The sequence below is a fragment of the Ictidomys tridecemlineatus genome, chromosome 7 (assembly GCF_052094955.1).
Source record: "Ictidomys tridecemlineatus isolate mIctTri1 chromosome 7, mIctTri1.hap1, whole genome shotgun sequence".
NCBI classification, from domain to species: Eukaryota; Metazoa; Chordata; class Mammalia; order Rodentia; family Sciuridae; genus Ictidomys; species Ictidomys tridecemlineatus.
In genome coordinates, this window is record NC_135483.1 from 20,817,367 (window position 1) to 20,842,854 (window position 25,488).

General features: G+C 41.3%; 1 protein-coding gene across 7 annotated transcripts in view; it reads left to right on the forward strand.

Moving 5' to 3' along the window:
* Nucleotides 1-25,488, forward strand: part of Samd12 (sterile alpha motif domain containing 12) — a 430,917-nt gene that overhangs the window by 360,575 nt on the left and 44,854 nt on the right. For 3 of the 7 annotated variants that reach the window (XM_078016763.1, XM_078016762.1, XM_078016760.1), the window contains one exon: nt 8,907-16,971. The exons of 3 other annotated variants lie outside the window; for them this stretch is intronic. Coding sequence is in view for 2 of the 4 variants with exons in the window: in XM_078016760.1 (XP_077872886.1) it covers nt 8,907-8,929 (23 nt within the window). In the remaining 2 variants the exon portion in view is untranslated. Of the gene's footprint in view, nt 1-2,588; nt 2,676-8,906; nt 16,972-25,488 lie in introns of those variants that run through there. One more of the 7 variants, XM_078016759.1, reaches the window with a different exon arrangement.

Genomic DNA, 25,488 nt, shown 5'->3' on the forward strand with positions numbered 1-25,488 from the left:
TGCTAGACAGACCCCAAGGTGAAAGGACTCATAACAAAGGAACTGTTTCTCATAAGGTTTCTTGCTTGGTTTTGCCAACTCAAAGAGGTTTGTGTAAACAAGATAATGTCTGCACTTCAGAATGTTTATAAAGTTTTCCTAATTACTGTTTTGTATATGGAGTGATTCTGGGAGCATGATAGAAAACAGAGGGGAAGCCTTGAGTCTTCCCAATGTAAAACAGGAAAGGGAGGTTGGAATAAGAATATATTTACAGTATAGATGAGAAGATTTGGAGCTTCTTTTTGTTGTTTCAGTTTCTTCTTTCTGAAATCTTTTTACTAATTCTCTCAGAATTTCAGCTTTCTACTCTGCGGTGTGGCACTGTCAAATAGGGTAGCCATGGGGCACATATGGCCATTTAAATTTAAATGAATTAAAATTAAATAAAATTTAAAGTAATTTCCTCCATGCACTCACCATAATTTAAGAGCTTAGTAGCCACATGTGAGTAATGGCTGCCATATTAGAACATGTATTGAGCATTCCATCATTGCAGAAGTTCCACTGGACAGTGCTGCTACAGATCAAGGAACTGTCTGGCCTTGCTACTCAAAGTGTGGTCCATGGACCAGTAGCACTGGTTTCACCAATGAAGTCTGAGAAGCACTAGTCAGACATTATCAGACAGTTCTAATAAAGTATGATACAGATTCACCTGAGGACTTGTTGGAACTATGTGATTAACAACATGTCTAGGTGTGATTCATATGCATATTCATAAGCACTTATCTAAGGTTTTTAAGATACCCTTCTGCTCTATGATTTTGTATGCTGAATTTCATAATTTATTATCAGCCTTATTATTGATATTTTTCAGCTTGCTTAGCCTTAGTTCACAAAGAGAGACTTTTGGCCCCTTGAGACTTGGCATGCAAAAAGGAGAACCACTTATAGTCTACAACTTGTAGACTACTTTTGAAGAATGATTTCCTCTTTCTCTTGGAAACTGGAGAATTGTCTTGATACCTTTTCTAAAGAGGTGAATCTTACAGAACATTTTTCCAGTGGAGAAGCTGTTGGATTGGTCAACAGAGAAGCCCTTGCGATTAAATAAGACTCAGTAAAGCAAAAGACAAAGAAAAATAGATGTACTTAAAAAAAAAAAAGGAAGGAAGGAAGGTAACTAAGTAACTTCCCCATGCTGGTGACAAACACGCAGGGCCCCGTACTCTGGGAATGAGCCAGCTGAGGGACAGAGTGATGAGGGAAATTAGAGAGCAATCCCTCAGAGTATACTGGCGAGCGTTGCGGAGAGGGAGGGGAATTGCAGTGACAACTTGGGTTAAACTTCTAGGTATATTTTCATGCCCTCTCGTGAAATGCATTGTTGTTTATGCCAGTGGACAGAGTTTTCTTCTGGAAAGTTCTGTGGGCTTTTACAGTGGCTGTCAGGATATACTGACTTGAGACACTTGCCCTTGTCTGGCGTAGAAGAGATCGCCAGGGTTTCCACTGACTAATTGACTGTACCAACACATCCCTGCTGAGAGCACAGGATCTCTCTCCCAGGAAGACATCATCTCCAGTTCATGGGATGCAAAGTGATGGTCCACTGTGGGCAGCAGTCTTCTAGATAAAGAGGTGAATAGATATCCCCAGTGATCACAGAGATTTTATGAAGTTCTGATACCTGCAGACACTGATATTCCTAAATCAGTTCTCATCAAGAAACAGTGTTTTGTCCCCCACTAATCCATTCTCCCCAGACCTGAAGGAACTGATAACTTCACTCATGTAGACTTTTTCTATACTCATTCATTTATGAACCAAGCATTTCAAGAGCGCCTTTGACATCGCAGACACTCTACCCCTTACTACAGAAAGAGGAGAATAACACATACTGTTTGCCTGAAGGAACTTGAGGCTCAGAGCAGTGGTGCTTCAGGAAGCTGCTCAGACCAGCAGTAACAGTCTTCCCTGCAACGTTATTGGAAATTCACATTCGTGGGCCACCCTAGACCGACTGAATCGCATTCTTCCCACTGGGGACCCGGAGAAGTGTTTTTACCACACCCTCCAGAGGAGTTCTAAACAAGGAAGTCTGAGAAGCACTCGTCAGGCATCATCAGACAGTTCTAATCAACTATGTTACAGGTTCTAGTATAGTATGATGACCCAAATTTGAAACTCTTCAAGGCCTACATCGCCAAACAGGGAAGGAAATTTTACTCAGTGTTAAAAGAATATCTGTTGTTTGGCAGATGCTAACAGTATGGGGACGACAGAGCATGCCTGATTCCCTGGGACTTTGGATTGGTTGAATGGCTTGCCAGGTCTCAAAGCCTCACACACCTGTCCCACTCTAAAACCAGCGTTTGGATTGTAAGGAAGTGACTATACTATATTATATCCAAGATTCTTGATATTTTATTATATGAAAAGAGCAGGGCTATAAACCAAGTTTTCCCACAGTCTATACCACTTTTCTCTGTCCAAAGGACAAATAACTACCATTTAAGTACCAGGGGAAAGACGTAGGTGTTTCCATGGACTGTTGCCAGGCAGGCTGGCTTCATGAGAATTACCGAGCCTCTTGTTTATTATAGAGTTTTCCGATCCTCCCCTTGGACATTCTGAATCGGTGGAGTCGGAGAGAGGCTAGACAGAATAAGAATTTTAAGAAGTTCTCCCAGGTGAGTGTAATGCAAGCAAGTTGGGGAACTTCCAGTCAAAATGTCAGAATCTTGAAACCCTAGAATCTAGAGACTCAATTTAACCCACAGGAACCAGAGTTGATTTCTGAGAGAATTACTGTTTATTGAGGGGAGGGGGTCCCATAAATCAAACTGAAATTTTTATAACATATAATAATTTAGATTTTTATGTATAGTGCAATGATTTGATACATGTCCGTGATGTGTAGTGATCAAATCAGCATAACTAGTACCCCCATCTTTAATATGGAGAGGGTTCTGAGCCTCTTAATGAGGACAAACACAGTGTCCTTGTCCCCACCCCACCCCCCAGGACTGAGGGAAAGGGGGAAAAATACCTTGCTCACAAGTGCATTTTTATTCAGTATGCATAAGTGGGGACAGGGTCACCTGAACCCTCCAGAGAGAATTTCCCTCTACCCCCTGGCCCCTGGAGCCAGTGTAAAACCAGGCAGCAAATCATATTCTAAACGAAACCTTAAAGTTGAGGGCTGAGAGAGTAAGAGATGGGGGCCAAGGTCCTCTTAGCCCATCTACATATTAATGATTGTCCCATGGGGCCTTGTGGCCTCACATTTCCTACTTAATACTTTGGAATCAACAAGTCCCTGACAGTTTTTAGGCAGATCAAAGATGATAGCCTGATTTAAAGACCACAGCCTGTCTTAGGTTATTTATGTCTCCAAATCTGGCTTTCTTTATCTGGAAGTGGGAGTTATGGTGGTACTATCTGCTTTGGTTGCTTCAAAGTGGACACAGGTTTTTAGCAAGATGCTAGGCACATGGTAAGCACTTGGTTCATGATAGTGCTTAGTATCGAGGTTATTGTTGTCTGTAGATTCCGTGTTACTCAGAGTTCCCCATAGACACAGAATAACAAAATGGATGGATGGATGCATGGATGGATGGATACATGGATGGATAAATAAATGGATGGATGGACAGATGAACAGACAGATATGAGAAAGAGAGAAGAGATTTATTCTAAGAAATTGGTCACATCATTATGGATGACAAGCAGTCCCAAGATACACAAGCTGGAGACCCAGAAGAGCCAAAGGTAGAGTTCCAGTCTGAGTCTGGGTCAAAAGGCAGATATAGAACAAAGTCTCTGCTCAAAGAAACACAGAGGGAATTATCCCATATAGGTCTGTTCTATTCAAACCTTCTGTGGGTTAGACAGGCCACCCACATGAGGGAGGTCTCTCTGCTTTTCTCAGTCTAGCAATTCACACATCCATCTCACCCACAAACACCTTTACAGACACACCCAGGTTAATGTTTAACCAAGTATCTGGACACCCTGTGACCCAGTCAAGCTGACACATAAAACTAACCAAGACAGACTCATTATGGTTCCCAGTTGACAAGTAATTAGGAGAGTTATATCCTAGTTTGTAAGCATCATCTGTTCTATTGTTAACCCTTTACCCACATTCAGATTCTGACCATCATTTCCATGTAGTCAGAGGGTAAAGTTGATTACTTAATCATACTCTCAGGGAGCAAATACCCCCTCAACCTTTTGTGGTCCAGGAATGGCAGAAATGGAATCAGTGCCACCCAAAAGACATATGACTTCTCCCACCAAAAGGGCTGATGGCAGACTTTAGTTTTATTGCCACATAAATCATGCTTTGTTCCTTTTTTTTATCTCCTAACTTCTTCCATACATACTAATTAATTAATTGAGCATACCTGTCTAAATCATCCAATCTTGATTCCTATGACAGTATGCCTGTGAGGGTTCTAGAAGTTAGAAGTGATTTAGTATTAGAGGGTTTGATTACACTGAATATAAAATCAAATAAAATGAGAAGATGATGGATAGAAGAGAGGAATGAGGTTTGAAATTAACCTTATTTCCTGTACATATAAGAGGCCCACTTAGGTTGGTTTCTATCTTGGCCTATTTTGGGAGGGATGTATTTGGCTCACAACCAAGAATAGAAAATAAACAAGGACCTCTATCTGCTAAACCAACCTCAGCACTGATGACATTGTGAGCTGGGTCATTCTTTGCTGTGGGGGCTCTAGGTCAAACCTCTTTTACTGTTAATGAGAACTCTTACCCAGGAGTTACTTGATTTCTTTCCTGCATTTTTCCTCGCACGCATTCCTTCTCACAGACTCAGGAAAGCCTAGTGGTGAGAGCAGATCTGGGTGCCAGTCTCAGTTCTGTGGGAGACCAGAGCACAGCAGTGACAAGCTCAGGAACCTGCCCTTGTTTTCTCCAGTTGTGTTAGTGGGTAGTGTAATCCTCAGAGCTGATGGCAAGGATGCAATGAGTGACTGCTTATGAAATGTAGTTGGCACAGGGTAGCTGCTCAGGAAATGTGAGCTCTGTTCATGAGCTGCTGTGCTGGGGCAGTTGTGGATCTCATACCTGATGCACATTGTCCCACATCCCAGTGCAGTTTAGATCCACCCCAAAGACCTCAAATCTGACTTCCATAAAGGACACTTTCAGGTGCAAGACAAGTCCCCTTCCTTCTGAATGAAGACACGGAACCTCCTTTTAAGAACTGAAGTCCTGCTCCCTCCCTTCAGACCATTGCATGTGGGCTGCTGGAACACAGCACCTTTTCTCCTTCCCTGCCCTTACCAAGCCCTTCAGCCCCTGGCTGCTGCAGTGAGAAACAGGGAAACTGATAGCAAGTCCAGATCTCTTCCTGAACCCTCTGCAGGCTGCCTTGCCTCCGGGCAGCCCCTTGCTGCCCTTGAAGTGTTTCACCCTCTCCTAATTGGAACTGTCTCTGAAGTCTGTGCCACTCTGGGGGAGAGTGAAAGCCAGAGTGGTAACCGTGACCTCTGCAGGCAGGCAGAGAGTGCAAAGCCTTGACCTCTGGGCGTTCTTTATCATCTGAGCCCATTTTATCATCGCAGCAACCCAGTGAGGTAGGGAGTCTGCTTGCTATTTTAAAGGTGAAGAAATTGTGGTTTGGAGAAATTCATGTTTTCAGCAATCACACAGCTGGTATGTGGTGAGCCTGGGATGTGAACTGAGATCCGTCACAGCCCATGCTCCTAAAGCTTCCCTACTTGTGCCAGATCCTAGGCAGAAATGATGATTGAGTCCAAGAATGCAAAATTAGTTCCTGAATTCAACAAACACACACACAAAGATTTTTCTCTAACAGCATTCTTTCTTAATTTCACAAAGATTTATTAAGCACTTTCTGTATACATGACACTCTATGTTGCATTAGGAAGGCATAAGAATTCATTGAAACCACCTTCAAGAAGTTGAAGAGGGGGCTGGAGTTGTGGCTCAGTGGTAGAGCGTTTGCCTAGCCTGTGTGAGGTACTGGGTTTAATTCTCAGCACCACATATAAATAAATAAAGGTCCATCAACAACTAATAAAAATATTTAAAAAAAAAAAGTTGAAGAGGTAGGCTAGGGATACGACCCTGGTTTCAATCTCTAGCCCCTCAGAAAAAAAGAAGTGTAAGGGGAGTATTGGATACATTAAAATGAAGTATATGGTAATAAGTTTAAGAAACCATGCTAGCTCACGAAGAGAGTAGCTAGCTGTATCTAGAGGGAGAGAAGATTTCATAGTGAACTTTGAGGGGACCTGGAAAGATGGAGGGGTTTGGATTCACTGTTGTCAGAGGGTAAACACACAAGCCGTCTTAGAGGGAAGGAAAGTCTGAGCAAAGGCCAGGAGCAACCCAGTGTATACAGGGAGCTGGAAGGAGTCTAAGGTGGCTGAAGCATACAGGGATGGAACCCAACACGTGTCTCCTGTTAAGGAGGTAAATGGGACCCTCTTGTTTTCACATAGAGCCCATGCATCACCATGACCCACTCCAAACAGAGTGCTGGCTGCAGAAATATCCAAGAGCAATGGAGAATCACTAAGTGTCCCGGAAAGATGGCAAAGGGGATTGTGCCACAGCAAGACTCTTCCTCAAACCAACATTTCTAAAAAGAGCTGGAGGTTGGACATGGTAGCACACACCTTTAATCCCAGCATCTTGACAGGCTAAGGCAAGAGGATCTCAAGTTCAAAGCCAGCCTTAGCAATTCAGTGAGGCCCTAAGCAACTGAGCAAGACCCTGTCCCAAAACAAACAAAAAAAAAATTAAAAAGGGCTGAGAATATAGCTCAGTGATAATGCTCTTGCCTGGCATGCAAGAGGCCCTGGGTTTAATCCCCAGTACCAAAAAAAAAAAAAAAAAAACCACATGGTTATTTGGATGATAAACCTAGTTATCAATTGCTGGAAAGGATCTAAAGTATAGTGATCCAATAGAGCTGCCTCTTTATTATCATTCTCTTCATAATGTTTATTTCAATTCATAGTCATTTTTAGTGTCATCCATTTTCCAGATCTGACTTTAGCAAAAGTCTCGAGAATAATGTCCTGTATTGGTTTCCTAGAAAATCTCTGCTGTCCTTCCAAGCTGTGCTGCTCCCTTGTGAGTTGACCTGGACCAAAGAGTTTTACTCCCATTGGTCTCCGCCTCCCCTTCAATAATACTAGAATATTATCTCTTAGAATAACTGTAAAGTATTTATTTTCTAGACAGTATTAGAGAATGAAAATAATCATGATGCTTCAGTCAGTCAATACACATGGGTCAAGTGTACAGTGTTGTGAGTCTAATTTAGGGGGCTATTTTGCAAAATAACATGATAATAGTAAAACTCCTAGCAGCTGCACCATTTTCACTCACAGTTCTTCTCATGCAGGTGTGTCAGTATATACTGTAGCTTATCATAACTGTTTATCAAGTTGCTTCATAATCATCGTAATTAGTGTTACTTTAATGACCACATAATCATCCATCTTTTTTTTTTTTTGGTACTGAGGGCACTCAACCACTGAACCACATCCCCAGTACTTTTTTGTATTTTATTTAGTGATAGGGTCTCATTGAGTGGTTTAGGGCCTCAATAACTTGCTGAGATAGGCTTTGAACTTGAAATCCTCCTGTCTCAGCCTCCCTAGCCGCTGGGATTACAAGCGTGTGACACTGTGCCCAGCTCATCCATTTTATTAAGTTATCACTATTTACTTAACCTAAATTTTCAACAATAGGAATCTGGTTGTTCCAATTTTTATTCTATTATAAATAACTTCTAGGTTACATATATGTAAATATATCATCTTTCATAAAATTATTTCCTTTGGGATCACTGGATTGGGAAATATAATTTTTTAATATTTTTAAATAAATTGACATAATTTTTTTAGTGTACAATGCCATCAGCATTATATTAGTATCCCACTTACATTACAACCTTATCGGAAGTGTGTAGTTTTATTTGATATTTAATACATTTATTTGTACCTCTTAATTGCATTTTCTCAGAAGTAGCAAATTTTTACATATATTTTCTCTTTTGTAGAACCAGTTTGATTTGAAATCCAGTAGTTTTTTTTTTCTTTTACATCAACAACTCTTAGTGTCCTTCGCTCTCATTGCCCAATACTTTTGTGTACTAAATGAGACTATATTAATATTTTTCTGAGCAAAATAGCTGTACTCATATAATAATGAATTATATGAGATCTGAGCATAGGGAACTATAGGAAGTACCCAGATAAAAATAATAGGAAAATTAAAGATTTTAAATCAGGAAAATATATTTGTACCAACATTCCCAAGACCAAACATGAGCAGAGTTGCAATTCAAATAGTTCAATCTCCTGTCAGTTTTAATGACTTTCTCTTCCTAGTCCCTAACCTGCTCAACCAGTCTGACTTTTTAACAAACAAACTCGAGTTCCAGCCATACAACTTCCAATATATCCTTCTCAGCTTCATCCCAGACCATTTTCCCGATGCATGAAACCATCCCTCTATTCCGCCCCCCGCCCCCCCCCCCAAAAAGCCTCATACCCTTCCCAGGTCTGATCTTCCCCCAGGTCAAGTACATGCATGGACCCCACAAATGTGAAATGGTTTCCCAACCCACGTCACAGTCACAGAGCTGGATGCCAATTTCCTTCCTTCCAGGCAGCTTGGCCCACCTCTGAGATGGGTGTCTTCCATGCCCTGCCAAATGGCGAAAGGACATTCCATAAACACAAGCCACCACAAATCCACCCTTCAGTTGAGTAACCACCATCCTGGCTAGAGCTTTCTCTTTGACCTAAGGGTGTTAGGGTTTGTTTGAATAAGATAATTGCTACATGCCAGTATCTGGGAGCAGAAAGGAAGTAACTCACCACGTTTCCTCCTTTTTCTTCTTGCAGCCTCAGCCGAGGGTTCTCCATAAACATGGTTAGCCTTCCAAGCTGCTGTCCTGCCAGTTGGTATGAACATGGCCTGCCTGCTCCCCACAGAAAGACTAACTCATGGCCCAGCCGGAAGAGATCCTTGGAGCATTGACAGATTAACCGGATTAAATGAAAAAACACCCACTCAGTCAAGATTATAAGCTTTGGGGAAAAAAAAAATCTTAGTTTGCTGTGGATTTTTAAATGAGGTGCATAATTATACAGTGCCAATTTGTTCCAAGTGGTCATTGGCAGACCCTTCACTGGAAGATGGCTTCCAGTTTTCATCACTGTGCATAACTCAAGTTCCCCTTGGGGCACTGTCTGTGCCCATCACTACCAGTCCTGTTTTAGCATGGCAACTACTGGATTATTTTATTATGTGTGCAGATGGCATGATGTTTTAGAAAAAATATTACAGCAGTTCTGCAGTCTCGGTGGAAGTGTTCACAATATTATGCCCTGATAGGAATGTAAACGTGTCTTGGTTATGTTAGTTATGATGTCCAAAGGTATTCTGTCCAACTCTGAAGCACTTTATAAAAGAACACTACGCTGAGATGAATTAGCACGTTTGGTACATGTAGGAATACAAGTATTTTGTTTTTTTCTTTTATAAATCTTGTCTTATTTCTGGCTCAGACTGTCCAAGATAAGCTCTACTACTAGCATATCCCCAGTCGTTTGTGGTAGGTTGGTGTAAATATGGCCACAATACTGTTAGACCTAACCTCTTGACACTTTACTGAATAACCGGGTTACTTGTAACACCAAAGGGAAGTAGGAGCTTGCCTGGGGGATTGGAACACTGAAGCTGTTGGTTCCTGATACCAAGGCACAACTTAACACATGTACATACAAATACTCAAGTACAGGGGGCTTCTCTTTGGCCAATGTACATATTCTCTCATTCTATAGAGAAGGAGGATGGCCTTCTTTTTAATCAAAGACCATAGATGCTAAGGGCAGCAGAATGCGATTTTCCTGTGTGAGATCCCACTTAAACAGTGGAAAAAAAATTCTAAGTCAAGTTCAATCACAATTCTCTGAAGAGAAACAGTATCAAGTGACCCCTTTGTGCCTAAAGAAGGAAAGGTTCAGTCCCACACTAGGTTCGTTACTCAGCATAGAACCTTCGACTCCCTTTTAATCCTTTCTGGGATTTTATTCATGACTAATTTTTTTTTCACTCTCTAATAACAAAGCACAGTCCTAGGAACTGTCTACTCAGTGACTGCTTATCTTTGATACTGACTGGCCCTACATTTTATTTTAGCTCATTTTTCCCTGGATACAAAGTTGACTGGATGAAAACCTCAGCAGAGTATGCTCTGTGTGCCTACTACCCCCACCTGAGGCCGAAAGGCATCAGAGACTTCTCTTTAAAATAGATGTGACAGCATCTGGACCCCTTCCAGCACAAGTGAGCAGGGCATTTTGGGGTTCCTTGGGTCCTCACTGTCTCCACTTGGGGTTCATGAAAGGGAGAGAGATCCAGATGTGATTTGGACCACAAGCCTGTCAGACTGTAAAGCCACAGAAGGGGTGTCCAAGAGGGAACTCAGAGAAGTGCCAGTCACCACTGAGATCTGACCCTCTGACCTGTCACCACCAGGACCACAGGGCCCACAGCAAACCCTAAGACTCTACAAATTCAGAATTAGGAGGTCACATTCTAACTGTCAGTGCCTCAGGATATAACATCCCTATCTCATTGCCCATCTCTTGAGGCCTAGTTCCAACAGCAAGACTTCTCTGTCCTTCCAGTCCTTTCTTAATCAGCCAGCATTTGAGTGTCTACCATGAGCCAATCTTTGAGCTGGGACCACTGCAGCGTACCAGGCAGACTCTCCTGCCCTTCTAAAGCTGTACCTCCTCTTCCCAAACACTGTCCCTTCCCCACTCTTCCACAATGAAAACTGAATTCAGACGGCATTCACTCTCTGCCAGATTAACCCAGGAAGATGCACAAGGCAGCAGGCAGGTCCCTCGCCTGAAGGAGTGGACAGCACCATAGCACATAGATGTACCCTTCCTGTACAGCCAGCCCTTCCAGATTGAGCTGGTTAGAGCTTCCCAGAGCAGCTTTCTGGTTACTCTCCTTGAAATCCACCCTGGTCACCTGTATCCCCATCCTTCCTTTATACAGACACAGCCATTGATCACTATGCTGGATTCTCTAAAGCTCCAATTCTATAATGAGTCCTGAGGACAATGAATTGGATGTGATGAATCCTAAAGAACTACTGCCAGGTGCTGAGATATTGTAGCTGGGAATGGACTGGTCCAGCCAGGGACATCCTGGGACTACTACTACACCCCTGGAAAATTGGACATGCTTTATGGTGCAGATGTTCACTAAGTGGTGGTGGTGCATTGTTACTTTGGCTTTAATAATCTGATCATATTAAATAAATAGAGTTTCCTAGCTTGCATTTTTTTTTTTTTTGTCAAAAGAGTGCTAGATAATTACTGAAAAGACAATGGGGAAAGGTGGAGATGGGAGAAGGCAAATGTAAAAATGACCATCAAAGAACTCAGTTGAAGATGGTGTCTAAAAATACCTTTATGCCTGGCATACACCACTTACTTGTGTATGACTACTCCTGTTTTCCAAACTGCCCACCTCTGTTTGAAATTATTTTGGGGCATAGCTTTGGAGACATGGTGGAATAAAATCTGAGCAGTCACAAGCTACACCAGCAAAATGGAGAAGTGACTTTGTTCACAGCCTCTGGCTTCCATGGTGATCCTCTGTGATTTCCCATGCTGCTTCCTGCTGACCTATACCTTTTTCCCAAGAGGAATGTGTGTGTGTGTGTGTGTGTGTGTGTGTGTGTGTGTGCGCACGCGCTCAAGCACATGTGCTTGTGCAGAATTTTACCTCCCAGAAATTCAGAAACGGCTATGCAGTGAGTATTGTTTAGTAAGAAGCAAGAGATGGGGAGCTAAGGGATAAATATTTTGATGTCTAAGGGCCGTAAACTGTTGATGCTTAACTTTTACTTAAACCTGTGCTACACCTTTTATTAAAAGGCTCACACCCACACTTGTGCAGGGAAGGCAGTCTTGGGAATGAACAGAAATGAATAATTATCAGACTCTCCAGGGTGCCAAGGGGATTAGCTTGTCCCAGCTCCAGAACTGAATTTAAATATGCAGAGCATTGGTGGTTCTGCTCCAGTAAAAGCAGATCACTTCAGTAGCTTGAGACATGCCTGGGGGATAGGGGTCATATCAGCTCTCCTTATGAGGAATGGCCTTCCTTCCAGTCCTTGCGCAGGCTCTGCGAGGTGTGTCCCCACAGATTTGACTTCGACTTCCAGAAAGTAAAGACATAGATGAATTCCTTTATCCCCTATGGAGTTTCCCCCACCCCCAGAGTCACTTTGCAGTTGCCCAAATAGAGAGGCTTATGGTCCTTCGTTCTGAGGGAAATGCACCATTTTTATTTCTTCCAGGTAAAAAGAGAGATCTACCTTCCATGGGAATATAAACTAAGGATAAAAACTTCTAAAGCCCCCACCCTTTTTGTTTGCAAATGCTTTTTTTTTTTTGCCTGCAAATGTCACATAACTGATTCAGGGTGGTAACAATAAAAGTCTCAGGGAAGCTAAAGTTTCCAGACCCCCTGAGCGCTTTCGTTTTACTGAGCCCTCCTCTTCTAGAGCATTTGCAGCCTCCATCTTTGAGATGTTTTCCTCCTCATTCTTTAGAGTAATTTTGCTACTTGACAACCAGACTTAAAGCTGCCATAGACCCTTAAAAATCTAATCTTTGAAAGTGACAGAAATTCCTTTATTCCCCAAAGGCTGTTTCTATTCACCTCTCCCTTGGCTTTGTTTCCTATGCGTGTGTGATTTTCTTTTTTTCCTTTTCATCTCTTTCTTTTAACATAGTGCTGTGGGGAGATTTCAAGCATTCTCTAAAGAACTCCAATAGAAAAACAGAGTCCTTACCTTCTTTTTTTTGCCCAGTCCTGACTAATAATTCCTTCTTAAGCTTGACCTTGGTGACTGCTATCTGCCCAAACAGCAGTGGAGTTCTCATCTCTAGGAGGGGACTGGTCAGCCCTGATCATCAGGGAGAGGACAGGCCAGGAGATGTTCCTACCAGGACACAGCTGGAGACTCTATTTCAAAGACAGGCAGGGTTTGCCCCTCCTCTCCTTAAATCCGCATCTAATCCTAGAGCCAGAGAACTGTCCTGTGGATTCCCCTGGCAGCTTCAAGGTAAAAGAGGGCTATATTTCCATTATTTTTGCTCCGGTGACTTTCAATATTCAGGAGGCAGGGTACATTAATTTGAGAGCTGTGCTGGTCAAGAGCACAGGCGGGTTCTGCCACACCTTAATAAAAAGAACAACAACATAGATGCTTCTCATCCGAGAAGGTAGCTGAAGGGACAGTGTCAATACTGGTGTCTTCTGCCCATTCCTTAGTTCCACAGGTGAAATCCTGGACAGGGGAGTAGGAGCAGACAGGCACTGTTTCTAAAAATGTTAGGGTAAAATTTATCAACAACCAATGCAAAAGGAAAGAGTCATCAGGCATGAGCCCGTTCTAGTCCTCTCACCCAGCCGCAAAATGACTAAGAAATGGCTTCCAAGGAACAAGTGTAAAACTGAAGTTTCATTTGCCACATAAGGCTATTTAAAAACCTTGAAGCACCCCAAGCATTCCCAGATCAGAGTCTCCCTCTCCTAATTACATCCAGCATGAAAAGGCAAAACAGCCTACTCCTAAATTATAATCCGTCACCCTATGTCTTGTGTTGGACTGCAGTTGGGTGGGTGATATCACAAAGTGTTGTTGCTATTTAGACACTGTTCATAGTCACACAGAATCTGCATATTATGATGCCAATAGTTTGGGAGTTTCACTTTGTTGTTGTTTATTTTGTGATTGCTTCCCAACCCTCAAACATACCCAGGAGCCTTAGAAAGACTGAAACCCAGGCCTTCTGCCTAACATGCAGTATCAGAAACAGCCCTACCTACTGCGACCTATAAAAAGATTATTCAATTAAATTAATCTGACCTTGGAGATACTCATACCTAAAATGATTATAACCCTGAAGACATTGCTGGTTGCATGACACATTGTTCATAGGCTTTTAAAAATTCAGTTGTTTGGGGGCTGGTGATAAAGCTCAGTTGGTAGAGTGCTTTCCTCCCATGCAGAAGGCCCTGGGTTTAATCCCCAGCACCACAGGGAAAAACAAAAAAAAAAAAAAGAAAAAATTTAGTTGTTTGGATCAAGAAATTAAATTGGTTTTGAATAGTTTGGCCACATCAGCATACACATAGCTACCAGATGTAGAATTCCAGGTTGGGTTGATGTGCCAGAGTTCACAGATCTGTTATGTGGGATTGCACTTAATCACCTCCACCCTTCTCAAATTCTGTGAAAATATATTAAAACACTTTATGCTAAAAAAAAAAATCTAAAACAGTAGACTCTTATTCGATCATTATTTCACTTGGGGTGGGGAAACTCATTTGGAAAATAACTTTGAAGAAAACTTTGCTTGCTATTAAGTGCCTCCAGCCACCGAGCTTGCTCCTGTCCCACAAACTGCCATCTGCTCAGAGCTTAGCCCATCCTCTAAAATAGCACAGATGCCACAGAAACACCTTTTAAGCTCAAACACAATTGCAAAAATAAGATTTAGAATTTTAACGCTGCCACGGTCCTTGATTCTAGGATCCCTGAATCAGTTCTAGTTCTTTGGTATCTATTTTCAGTATTTTTTAAAACCACAATTAACTACATTTAGTCTGCATTGGGAGCTGCTTATGAATCCAAGCTGGCAGCTTTTGGCAATTCCTGTGTCTAGATTCTAGATAATGCATGTTTCCCCACATACCAGCTAAGGGGTTTTGATGGGCACATTGAAGAGGTCCCTGGATACAGGTGGATACTGAAGAAAATGTGAGACAGGGAGGTTGTTCATGTTTCAGCCATGTTTTAGTGCTGGTACTTTTGTCTTTCTCATTTTCTCTCTCTTTCTTCTCCCCACCCCCTGCCTTGGAATAGAACCTAGGGCCCTACACAAGCTAGGCAAATGAGGCAAGTGCTCTACCACTGAGCTACAGCCTTAGCCTGTCCTTTTCCTTCTTATCCCTTGCCCACCTCTGATAACCAGCAAGCAGAAGCTATAACCTCTGCAGTAGGTGTTGGTCCCCACTGGGGACAGGAGGGAATTCCATTTGCTTAAACTCACACCAGGCAACCAACCGTAAGGCGCTCTCTCTACTCTGTATAGTTTCTCCTCCACCAATAGGGAAATACTGTCCTTACAAGGCCGTGTTTGAGGAGACTGAGGTTTGGCTAGTGAAAGAGACTTGCATTGCAAAGAGCTGAATAATACCAGGCTCTTGACTCTGCACTGTGAGCCTCAGTCATGATTGGGCAGAAGTAACTGATCTCCTAAAAAACCAAGCCAGCACAAATGTTTAGAAACTAATTCCACCGAAACTCTCATATCACTAAATCACACGACTGTAGTTCCAGTTAATCCAACTATTTAATATCATTAGGCACTAAATTAAATAGCTTTATACAAAATTTTAGAAAAGATCAATATTGTAACAAAATTACATATTAGCAGTAAAAAGCACCTGAGAAAAGAAAATATTGATCTGTTGTGGTTTATATACTTGAGTTATTCTTAGGACTTTGTAGGGATTGGCACTGCTCTGATAAGGGCAATAAAATGGTCCGAATTTGAGAATGCTGGACTAACGGAAATTGCCCAGTCTCCCTGGGCCTCCGCTTGTCTGGGATGCTCTGTCCCTGCTCAGCAGATCATGTTATTTGGAGACTAAATGGAGCTGACGAGAGAAGCTATCCCACTCCACCAATGCATGCAGAATTATCATGGCAAGCTGGATTATGGGCTTTATTTAATGACATCTTTCCTAACATGAGGTTTCCTCCTCAAAGCTTTTATTTCTGGGATTTAGAAAGGAAAAAGAAAGAATGATGCAAAAGTAACAATCACCATTTTACATACACACATATGCTTTTTCCAGTATTTGGAAGCCAGTCTGTAGAGCCCATTCCAAGGTGTCCCTTCATCTCCACCTCTCCACCTCCCAAAGGCTCAGAGCACCAGGGCCCAGGGAGAGTCCCCCATGAGAGTATGAAGTCGACTAGCTGAGGGCTATGGGATGCAGAGACAGACACCAAGCTTCCTGCAGAAGGAGCAACTGCGTATCGTGAATTAATATTCATTTGAGGAGAGCAAGAGGAAGGAAAAAAATCACAATGTGAATTAAATATAAGACCAATGCATTCCTTACAGTAAATGAGGAGGGAATCTGACTTAAAAAAAAAAAAAAAAAAAGAAAGAAAGAAAGAAAACCTGGTTCATTGTTTTCAAACTAACCTGGCTAAAAAGCACATTTCATAACACAGAAGCCTGTGTAGATGGTAGACATTTTTATAGCTTCCTTAAGTGAGCAGTTAAATGAGCAGTCTGAATTCCGTTGGTCTCCCAAGAGTGGTTAATGAAATAAGCATTTCCCTTATTCGTTGCCCACACTGTAGTGCTGTTCTCTCTCTATGCACCCTAGGAAGACTCCCACACCCAGACTTAGGAGGATACAACCAAGTTATCGGCCAAACAAGAGTGCCTTCTCTGTTGGATGTTCACATTCGTTCCCTGGATTCCCAGGGCCTAAGATGTTTAGAATCTTTTTTTCTCTAAACATAAGAATTATTGTGCACCACAATTTTGAACCACTGATTTCTGTATCTTAAGCAGCTATCAACTTGCCAATTCCCTTTGGGTCTTCTTTCTATTTTCTTATAATATTTCCTTCTGTTTTGGGTTTTCCTCAAGAAGAACTGGGGGCATGATTCTTTTTAAATTGATAAAAATGAAACTGTACAGATTTTTGCCCCCTTGTATCCGTGAGCATGATCTCTATCAGGCTTGAAAATCTGCTTTATCATTTTGTATATTTGACTATTTTGTATTCAGCATTACTTGACTCCTTATGTGCATGGCAATGTATTAAAATGTGGGATTTCTATTACCGTGTAAAAGTGTTTTGATTCTGATTTTCAACATACATCCTGCAAAAAAAAAAATTACATTAAACTTTTCATTTCTATTTTCTTCAGCTCATCAGCTTTGCAGAAGAAAAAGAAAAGTTAACAGCATTTCACTTTCCCTGTGTTAGCTAATGATGCAATTCATGGTGGAAAATTGTCCTCAATTATGCTGCGTTTCCTGGAGAAATAATATATGTGAAATGAATTGGTGGCCTCCCTCCAGCACACAGAATCCCCAGCACCAGGTCCCACCAGTGTGATGACTCGTACTGTTGATCACTTTAGTGTTGAGTACAGCTGGACAAAAATCACAATGGTCTTCATTCCTAGGCATGGGAACACACCTGAGGGAGAGAAGACAGCAGATCTTAGCTCACCAATTTGTTCTCACCCCCAGGAGTCTTAAGTACTTACAGTTGCCTGCTTGGTGGTATTTCCGTGCACCTCCTGTCTGCATCTCTCAGGTGATGACCAAATGTAAGCTATCTGTCTTCTACCAACAGAGATACTGACCTTCAAATACCACCTGCCAAGAGAGCTGGGATTAGAAATTGAGGTTCCCAGATGGATTTGGCATTACTGGTAGCTCAGCAAACATCTGCATACTCTCCGCGATCATCCACATATTTTACAGATGCCAAACTTTTTTCTTCAACTTAAAAAAGAAATCCTCTGAATAAGAGGGTGCATCAAATGTGAACAGCAGACAATTTGACCTGCTCAAAACTCCCATGTTCCACACTCTTTTTCAATGAGACATGATAATGAGCACCCACGGAACCCAGGACTGCATTCAGTATGATGACTTGCCTGGTGTAGTGAAAGGCACCTTCCCCAGAAAAGAAAGAGCATTTATAAATTCTGTAAGAGAGAGAGAGAGAGAGAGAGAGAGAGAGAGAGAGAGAGAGAGAGAGAGAGAGAGGAGAGATATTACCATGAATCTAGTGTTCGTTTTGTTTTTGTTTCCAAAAGAGGTTTCCAAAAGCAAAACCTGTGATAACCTGCTAGATGAGCTCACTGACTTGGTGTATAAATCCTCTAAACTCTTCATGGACCTTGTAACTCAATAGCACAAGTTTCTTCCGTTTTCTTTGCATTCGGATTAAGGATGTGGGGAAATAGGGCACCTTGGTTGGGTAGCTTCTATAGAAGACTTTAAAACCACAGCGTGCAAATGTAACACTGTCATCATCTTGGCCTCTCTGGGATCATCTCTGTCCACTCCTTCTCTTGTCTCTTTCTCTCTAGTTCTTCTTCTGTCTACATCAGTCCTCCCCCTTTAATTGATTATGCAATTGTCTTGATAATTTTCTCTGCTGTGCCCTCCTCCCTCCCTCCCCCATCTGTCTCTATCTCCTCCCTCCCTTCTCTCCCATCTCAGTCTCTCTCTTCCCCTTCTCCTCCTTTCTTTTAGGGTAGGATGTCCATTTTTATTTGTATCCCCATCTCCTGGCACATCAGAGCTGCTCCACAAATGAAAGGTGAGCTGAGTTTAAGTTGGTGCCACACCCTCCCCAGCTCATTTTCCTTCTGCCTTCTGAGCTTCATGAGACTAAAGTCAGCTGTGTTATCTGGATAGATGAAAGCTTTAGGTAACAGATTCTCCCAAAGCCTGAAGCAGGCCGATCCCCTAAATAAAACTTTACCAATACAAAAAGAAGCCTTTCTGCTGACCCAGGGCTTGGGGGACTCATACTTTTCTGGGTAAACATGGGAGCTATATTTAGATCAAGGGAAGTGATATTTTTTAGTTCAGTGGAGGCCACCAAAATAATTTATTGACCTAAGATTATTCAGAATCTTACAAAATCCTTCCATGAGACTACAGAGCTAGACATTTTGTGCTAGAGAAATCCTAAAAGGCTTCCCGGTTTCCTGTGGATTCATTTTGCCAAGAGGTCTCCCTGATTGAGGAGGTTTCCATACAGCGATTATGAAATCATTAGGGCCGTTAATACTTTCTCTTTCTTGTATATCTATTATTAAGGCATATAGACGTATGTACATCGTAAAATAGCTTTCCATTACCTTTCATGAATAGTGTATAAACACTGAAAAATTAACGTCAGAAGAGCTTTAATAAAAGCAGCCACATGCTTCTGTTGCTGTGAGGGCTGGGGCTCTGTAGGGTGGGCGTGGAGAGTGAGTCTTAGACAGTTGTTTCACAAGTGAAGTTGTCCCCTATGTCCCCTTTCTCATAATATGGAAACTTACCAGGACTCAATTTTGCACTCAATCTCTCCTTTTGGTTTCATCACCCAAATATTCTTAGCCCCCACCCCCACCCCTCATGGCCCAGTCTCTGCAGGAATGTCCGAGAGGGGAAAATATGTGTGAAAGCATGGCTGGCTTTGACTTTGTCCTTCATGAAGCTGTCAAGGCAGAATGGGTGGATGTGGGTGCACATAGGTGTTACACAGTAAAGATCTTAAAACATTCTTCTTCCCACCTATGCTACCTCTACCCAAAGACAGCTGCATTCTTCCATTTCCATTCTCCTCTTTAGAAGATCCCTTCTAAATCTCATTTCTTTTTCCATATAATTTTCCCATTTTCGTTTCTTGAGTCTGCTTTTTCTCTACCTGTAGCCTTGATTCTGCCTCCCCAAAGCATGCAAACCAAACCAGGAAACACTGGATTTTATTTCCATCATTAAAGGAGAAAAAAGGATTATAGTAATATAATATTTTCTTGATGATTTTCTTTATTGATTTTTCTAGATTTTTCTAAGTCATTCTTGCCCCAGGACTATGGAATCAATGGTCTATAGTGAAGAATAATTTATGTAGTTACCATGGATAGCTCGAATTCTACCTCTGGAACGTAGCCTTATGCAGTATGAAATCTTTTTTGTTTACTCATTTAACAAACATAAATAGATCTTATGCTGTTTGTTGTATGTGCCAGGAATTTGGTATGGTATGGGGCTAGGTGCTGGTGATTCAGAAGTAAATGACATCTTTCCTAACCTTCAAGGTCTTACACTCTAAGATTGAGAAATAAACAGTGTGACAAATAATTTCTTCAAATATCCCTTATTAAAATGTAAGTACCTCTGGTTGGATAATAATCTAAGCCCCATTCATTCTCAGATGCTGGGAGTGTGCAGAGATGCAAGAATGCACACAGCCAAGCGAACTCACAAACATGATACATGTACTTTCTCTCTTCCAGAGATTCAAGATGCACATTGCCATATTAAAGGCTCTGAGAAGTCTTGCAGGAAACAATCCTACAGTTTTTTTTTTTTCAGTGCAGCATTTCCAAAATTCAATTGAGCATCAGCTACTTTCTACCAGAGAATACGAGCTAACAGTCCAGGGGACAAGCATTTTTGGAAATGCAGTTCTTAGTCAATTACTAGTTTTGATGGCAATGTTCTCATAATCAGGTGAGTCTAAAGCCCCTTAGGAAAAACTGGTGCAAAAGGATGGGCTTCTGGGTGGGAGATAGAGACTTGGGGTCCAGAAAGTGGGCTAAAAACAAACTTGCCAATTTCTATTAATAAAAATAGTTACTCATCAGCTATTATAGGTTCAACCTTTGAAAGTATCACGTCTGAGTTTTGTCACCAGCTAGGTATGGGCGAGGAACAGATAGTGGTCTAACCTAGGTCCAGGGTGTCATCCCTCTAGATTTTGGTATTCTCTTCTGGATTATTCAGGGTTTAAATAGCTGACCCCATCATGCCTTGCAACACACACTTGCTGCTCAATTATTTTTGCTTTGAAAGATATGCAGGCACACATTTAGAAAACCAGAAGCTTCTAGTACTTTGTAATTTACTTTCCTTCTTGAGACTGAAGAATATTTTTTTCTTTATATATTTTTGCCTCACAAGTGTTATGGAGGCAGTTTTTCTAAAGAAAACAAGAACTTGGACCACAATCTGAGCAATCCTGCAAGCCCATAGGCCTACAGTTGGTAACTTCACCAACATGAGCAGGTGTTGATTTTTATTGATTAAGCCAAAAATCTTTAAAAATTGTTCTTGGATACAATAAAACCAAGAAAGACGGAAGTCTTTCAAATAATTTGGAAAAAAAAAAAAGAACAAATGGTATCAAACTTGATAGCTTGGGTATTCTTCCTTTGGTAACATTCTATTAAAAAATTAAATTAGGGGAATGTTTTTTTTTCACAGTAGTGGAGATTTAACCCAGGGTCTTGCACACACTAGGCAAATACTCTCTACTACTGAGCTGCCTCCTCAGACCTTTTTGTTTTTTATTTTGAGACAGGTTCTCCCTAAGTTGCCCAGCCTGGCTTCAGACTTGCAATCCTCCTGCCTCAGCTTCCTGAGTAGTTGGGATTACAGGTATGCACCACTGCACCTGACCAGAACTATGTATTTTTTAAAGTATATAGAAAGATTTCTAGCTACCTTTTGGGAGATGATGTTTCTGAAAACATGTTCACACATGTGCGCATGCTCAGACACACGGTGAAGGAGGCAGAGATGGGAGGGAAGGAGGAAGAGAAAGGGAGAGTTTCAAATAAAGACCTAATTCTCCTTCAGTCAGGTTAACACTCTCTCTGACCCTGGACAAGACAGATTCATCCCTACCTTTATTTTCCTTTTGTGTCTTTTCTCATTATTTTCCAAAATCATTGAATAATGAAGCTACAAGAAAATAGAATCCTTTTTAAAGTTCTTTATACACTTTATATAATTTGTAAAATAAAAATTATTTAAGTGAGAAAGAGTCCTGATGAGAATATAAAAATAGTCTCTGAAGTACAATTTAACTTATTATAATAATTTTTAAAAAGAGCTATATTAACTGAGTATTCACAATGGGTCAAGCATTTCTTACATCACCTTATTTAATTCTAGCAACATTCTCTTACATATTATTGCTCCCATCACAGAAAGAGAAATTAAAGTTTAAAGAGACATAGATCTTAGACCAGTTCACAAAACTCACCCAGCTATGTCCAACTAGAAAACTCAAAATCTCAACCATTGATCGACACACCCACTTTCTGAGCACATACTACACATAAGACATTGTGCTCGGCAATTAATCCTTGTATAAGTGATCCTTGACCTCTTCAAAAATCACACGGTTTGGAGGGGGTTTCTTTTTTTCTTTTTCATTGTCATAAAAATTGTATATATTCATGGAGTACAACGTAGCATTTCAATAGATGTATTCAATGTATAATAATCAGATCAGGATAATTACCATATCCATCACCTCAAACGTTTATCATTCCTTTTTGTTGAAAACATTCAAAACCCACTCTACTAGCTATTTTGAAATATACAATTAATTGTTGTCAACCATAGTGTCACCCTGCTATGCTATAGAACACTCATTTTTCCCTCTTATCCAAGTGCACGCTGTGCAAAGTACTTTTGAAACACTGCTGAAGGCTGTGGATGCTGTATTTGAAAAATGTACCCAACACACAAATCTTGGCATAGGTTTTCAATGGGTTTAAGAGCCTTCTGAACCCGTTCCATTTTTTAAATTCTTGCCTTAAGTAACAACATAAATTTAATTGCTGAAGAAAAGATGATAGAAGAAATGTAGCCAGCCACAACTTGGCCTTCAACACAGAGCTCCCCTCTCGGGGTATGTGCGGGGGGGGGGGGGGGGGAGGCAGGGACAGTTATGATTCATTCCTCAAGTAGCTATTGGGGACCTCCCATGGGATGCCCTGGGGAAGCAACAGGAAATTGTTCAGACAAGGTATGGGGAATGTTGTCCAGGAAAGGGGCCAGGTAAGTAAACAGGCATTAAATTTTTCGTAATCATTCTTGATTTTTGAGTGTTTTCATGTCTCTAAGGGTATCCAAAAGACCAGCTAATGAGGAATTGGATGTTCATAGTAAAGATATGATTACTGCATAACTTCGGTTCCCGTGTGTGAAGCTGAATATATAATGGGTACTTCTGTTGACAAAAAAAAAAAATATATTTTTCTCATTGCCTTTGGTAAAAAGGAAACAAATTAAATCTATTCTTTCAAATGGTGATTCCAACCTCTGTTCTCCAAAATTGATATTAATGTATTCTGCTCAAATTAGGACTTTTTGATTTTCTGTGTATAAGAGGAAGGTCGGCTATGCCTTTTTGTGCCATTTTTTTTTTAAGATTTTAAATGCCTTTTTTTTGTCCAATGTGTTGTCCAATTCAGCTAATGTTGGGGGTGAAGGGCTGTTCATAGGAAACCAGGTATCTATCGTGTGCCCTCAAACAGTACAATTTAAAGCTTGTCAGTTCCTTTTTTTTTATGTTTATAGGATTGCTTTTACTTATTCATAACCCATTTATTTCCGCAAAGTACTTGAGACAATTCATAAGAAAATACACCATAAAACAGAAAGCTAAAAATAAACTAAAATCAGGATCAGAGAAAATGTGGACCAATTAAAAGAACAAGACAAGGAAGCAGGGTTTGACCCCAACTCTTCGGCCATCATTATTAAAGAGGATCCATAAACTTCCTGTCAACCTTGGAGGCAATCAAAGTGATTTGATACAGGATTTACAATGTCCATAAAAATAAACACGAATGTATAGCAGAGAGGAATGAATACAAAACTCACATGAATTCTTAACGTAAAGCAATAGAAATCGTACCTCCCGTGCTCAGAGTCATACCTCTGAACCCTCAGGGACAAGTTCCATCTTCTAAGGTGGGGGATAGGAGAGGTGGAAAAGTATTGCTATTGGGAAAGTCAAGTTTTCCTTCCTGCATAAGTCTGAGAAAAAATGTCTTAATAGATCTTTATAGGCAGGATCCTGAGCAAATCCGTGAATAAAGTCCCCGTAGCATATACAGTAAAGGTTTTCAGATAGCTGCTTCTTATGAGGCAGCAAAGGACAAAGCAACGGTGTGAAACCAGGTGTAAAAAATTCTGTGGGGGCCAAAATAATGTAGTCTCAGTTTATGAACTCATCAAATCTTAAGGTTACCTAAAGGATTGAGAATGAGGAATAAGCAAGATACTATGCTTATAATTGCAGCCCCCTGGCAACCAACCTCAGCCATGATAGCAACTGTGTTTGGAGCATCTGTAATGTGATAGGCACTTTAATGCATTGTTTATTTAGTCCTTGTAATAACTCTACAAGGTAGGGACATTGATCATGACTCTTATTTGCAAGTGACTAGAGCCAAACTCGAACTACCTTAAGCAGAAAGAGAAAAAGACAGAGAGGTTTATTGAATGATGTAGTAAAAGTTCAAGGCTAGATGGACCTTTTGGCTCTGAAATCCTCAGGTGCTGCTTTCTTCTGTGAGTGGGAAGAATAGTACCTCACAGCCCCAAGTTTACCCTAAAGAGATCCTCTCACAATATTCAAACCAATTTTGAAGGAGGATTCTGACTGGCTTTTAGGGGGTGTCACAACCCATCCCTTAGACCAGCCAGGGTGTCCATGAGAATATGACCCCCTAAAATTGACTGACCTCTAGTGGAAAAGTGGATCCCTAGATTGCCAGCATAAGAATCTCATGGAATGTGGATGTGGGAGCATGCAGGGCAGACATAAAATATCGGCCAGTCCTTACAGGGGACATTCTTATTTACAGATGAGAAAATGGAGAATCAAAATAGCAAGCAGGAGAGCCAAGAAGTGATTATAAATTCAGCATTAGTTAGAATAGGTTAGCTTATGCTGCTGTAACCAGAAATCAAAGCTGGAATTTTAATGGCTTACCATTTCAAAATATTAGTTCTTGCTTCTATTACATGCCCACCTCTCAGCAGTGGGTGGTGGTGAGGGTCTCTGTTGCCTACCATATTGGGGTACCCAGACTGACAAAAAAAGTTCGAGCATCTGGAAAACTTGAGTTCCTGCCCATAAAGCAGTATAAGAGAGAGGCCTGAAACACTTCAGCTGTGGCTCACCAGACACAGTGAGTCATATGGCTCTGTCTAGCTGGAAGATGGTTAGGAAGTGACTAAGGATAGGGCACAAGGGCAGGGTTGCTGTGTGCACATGGGTTGCAATTAGATCTATAATGGGTTGAATTTAGATCTATACAATTCCAAACCTGTGATACCTCAGCCACATCTTCCTCCAGGGCCCTAGAAGTCAGTTTCTGGTGAGCATCCCAATTTGGCAGCCATAAATGGCAAATACCCAGGTGCTCTGGCTCCTCAAAAGATCACAGGACAATAGGTTCTGAGCACAGTAAATTTACAAAGTTGGCTGGGGCACCCTGTCTAAAGATCTGTTTCGGTACCCTACCATCCCCTCAGGAGCCACAGAGAAGGGAGCTGACCTGGAGACCCACAGTCACTGCCAATTCTACAGGGTTTCACAGAGCTGAGTCCACCCACGTGGCCACCAGGTACTGAGCTAAATCTCCAAAGCAGTTTTACTTTGAAGCTGAACATTGCTTCTGTTTAACAATTCACATGATTTGAATTCAGTCTGCAGTGACAATACTAAGTTGTGATCCTCGATACCAGGTAGGTGGTGCCAGGGCTGACTCCAAATGCTGCCTCATGTCCTTGCCTTTGCCAGTATTTG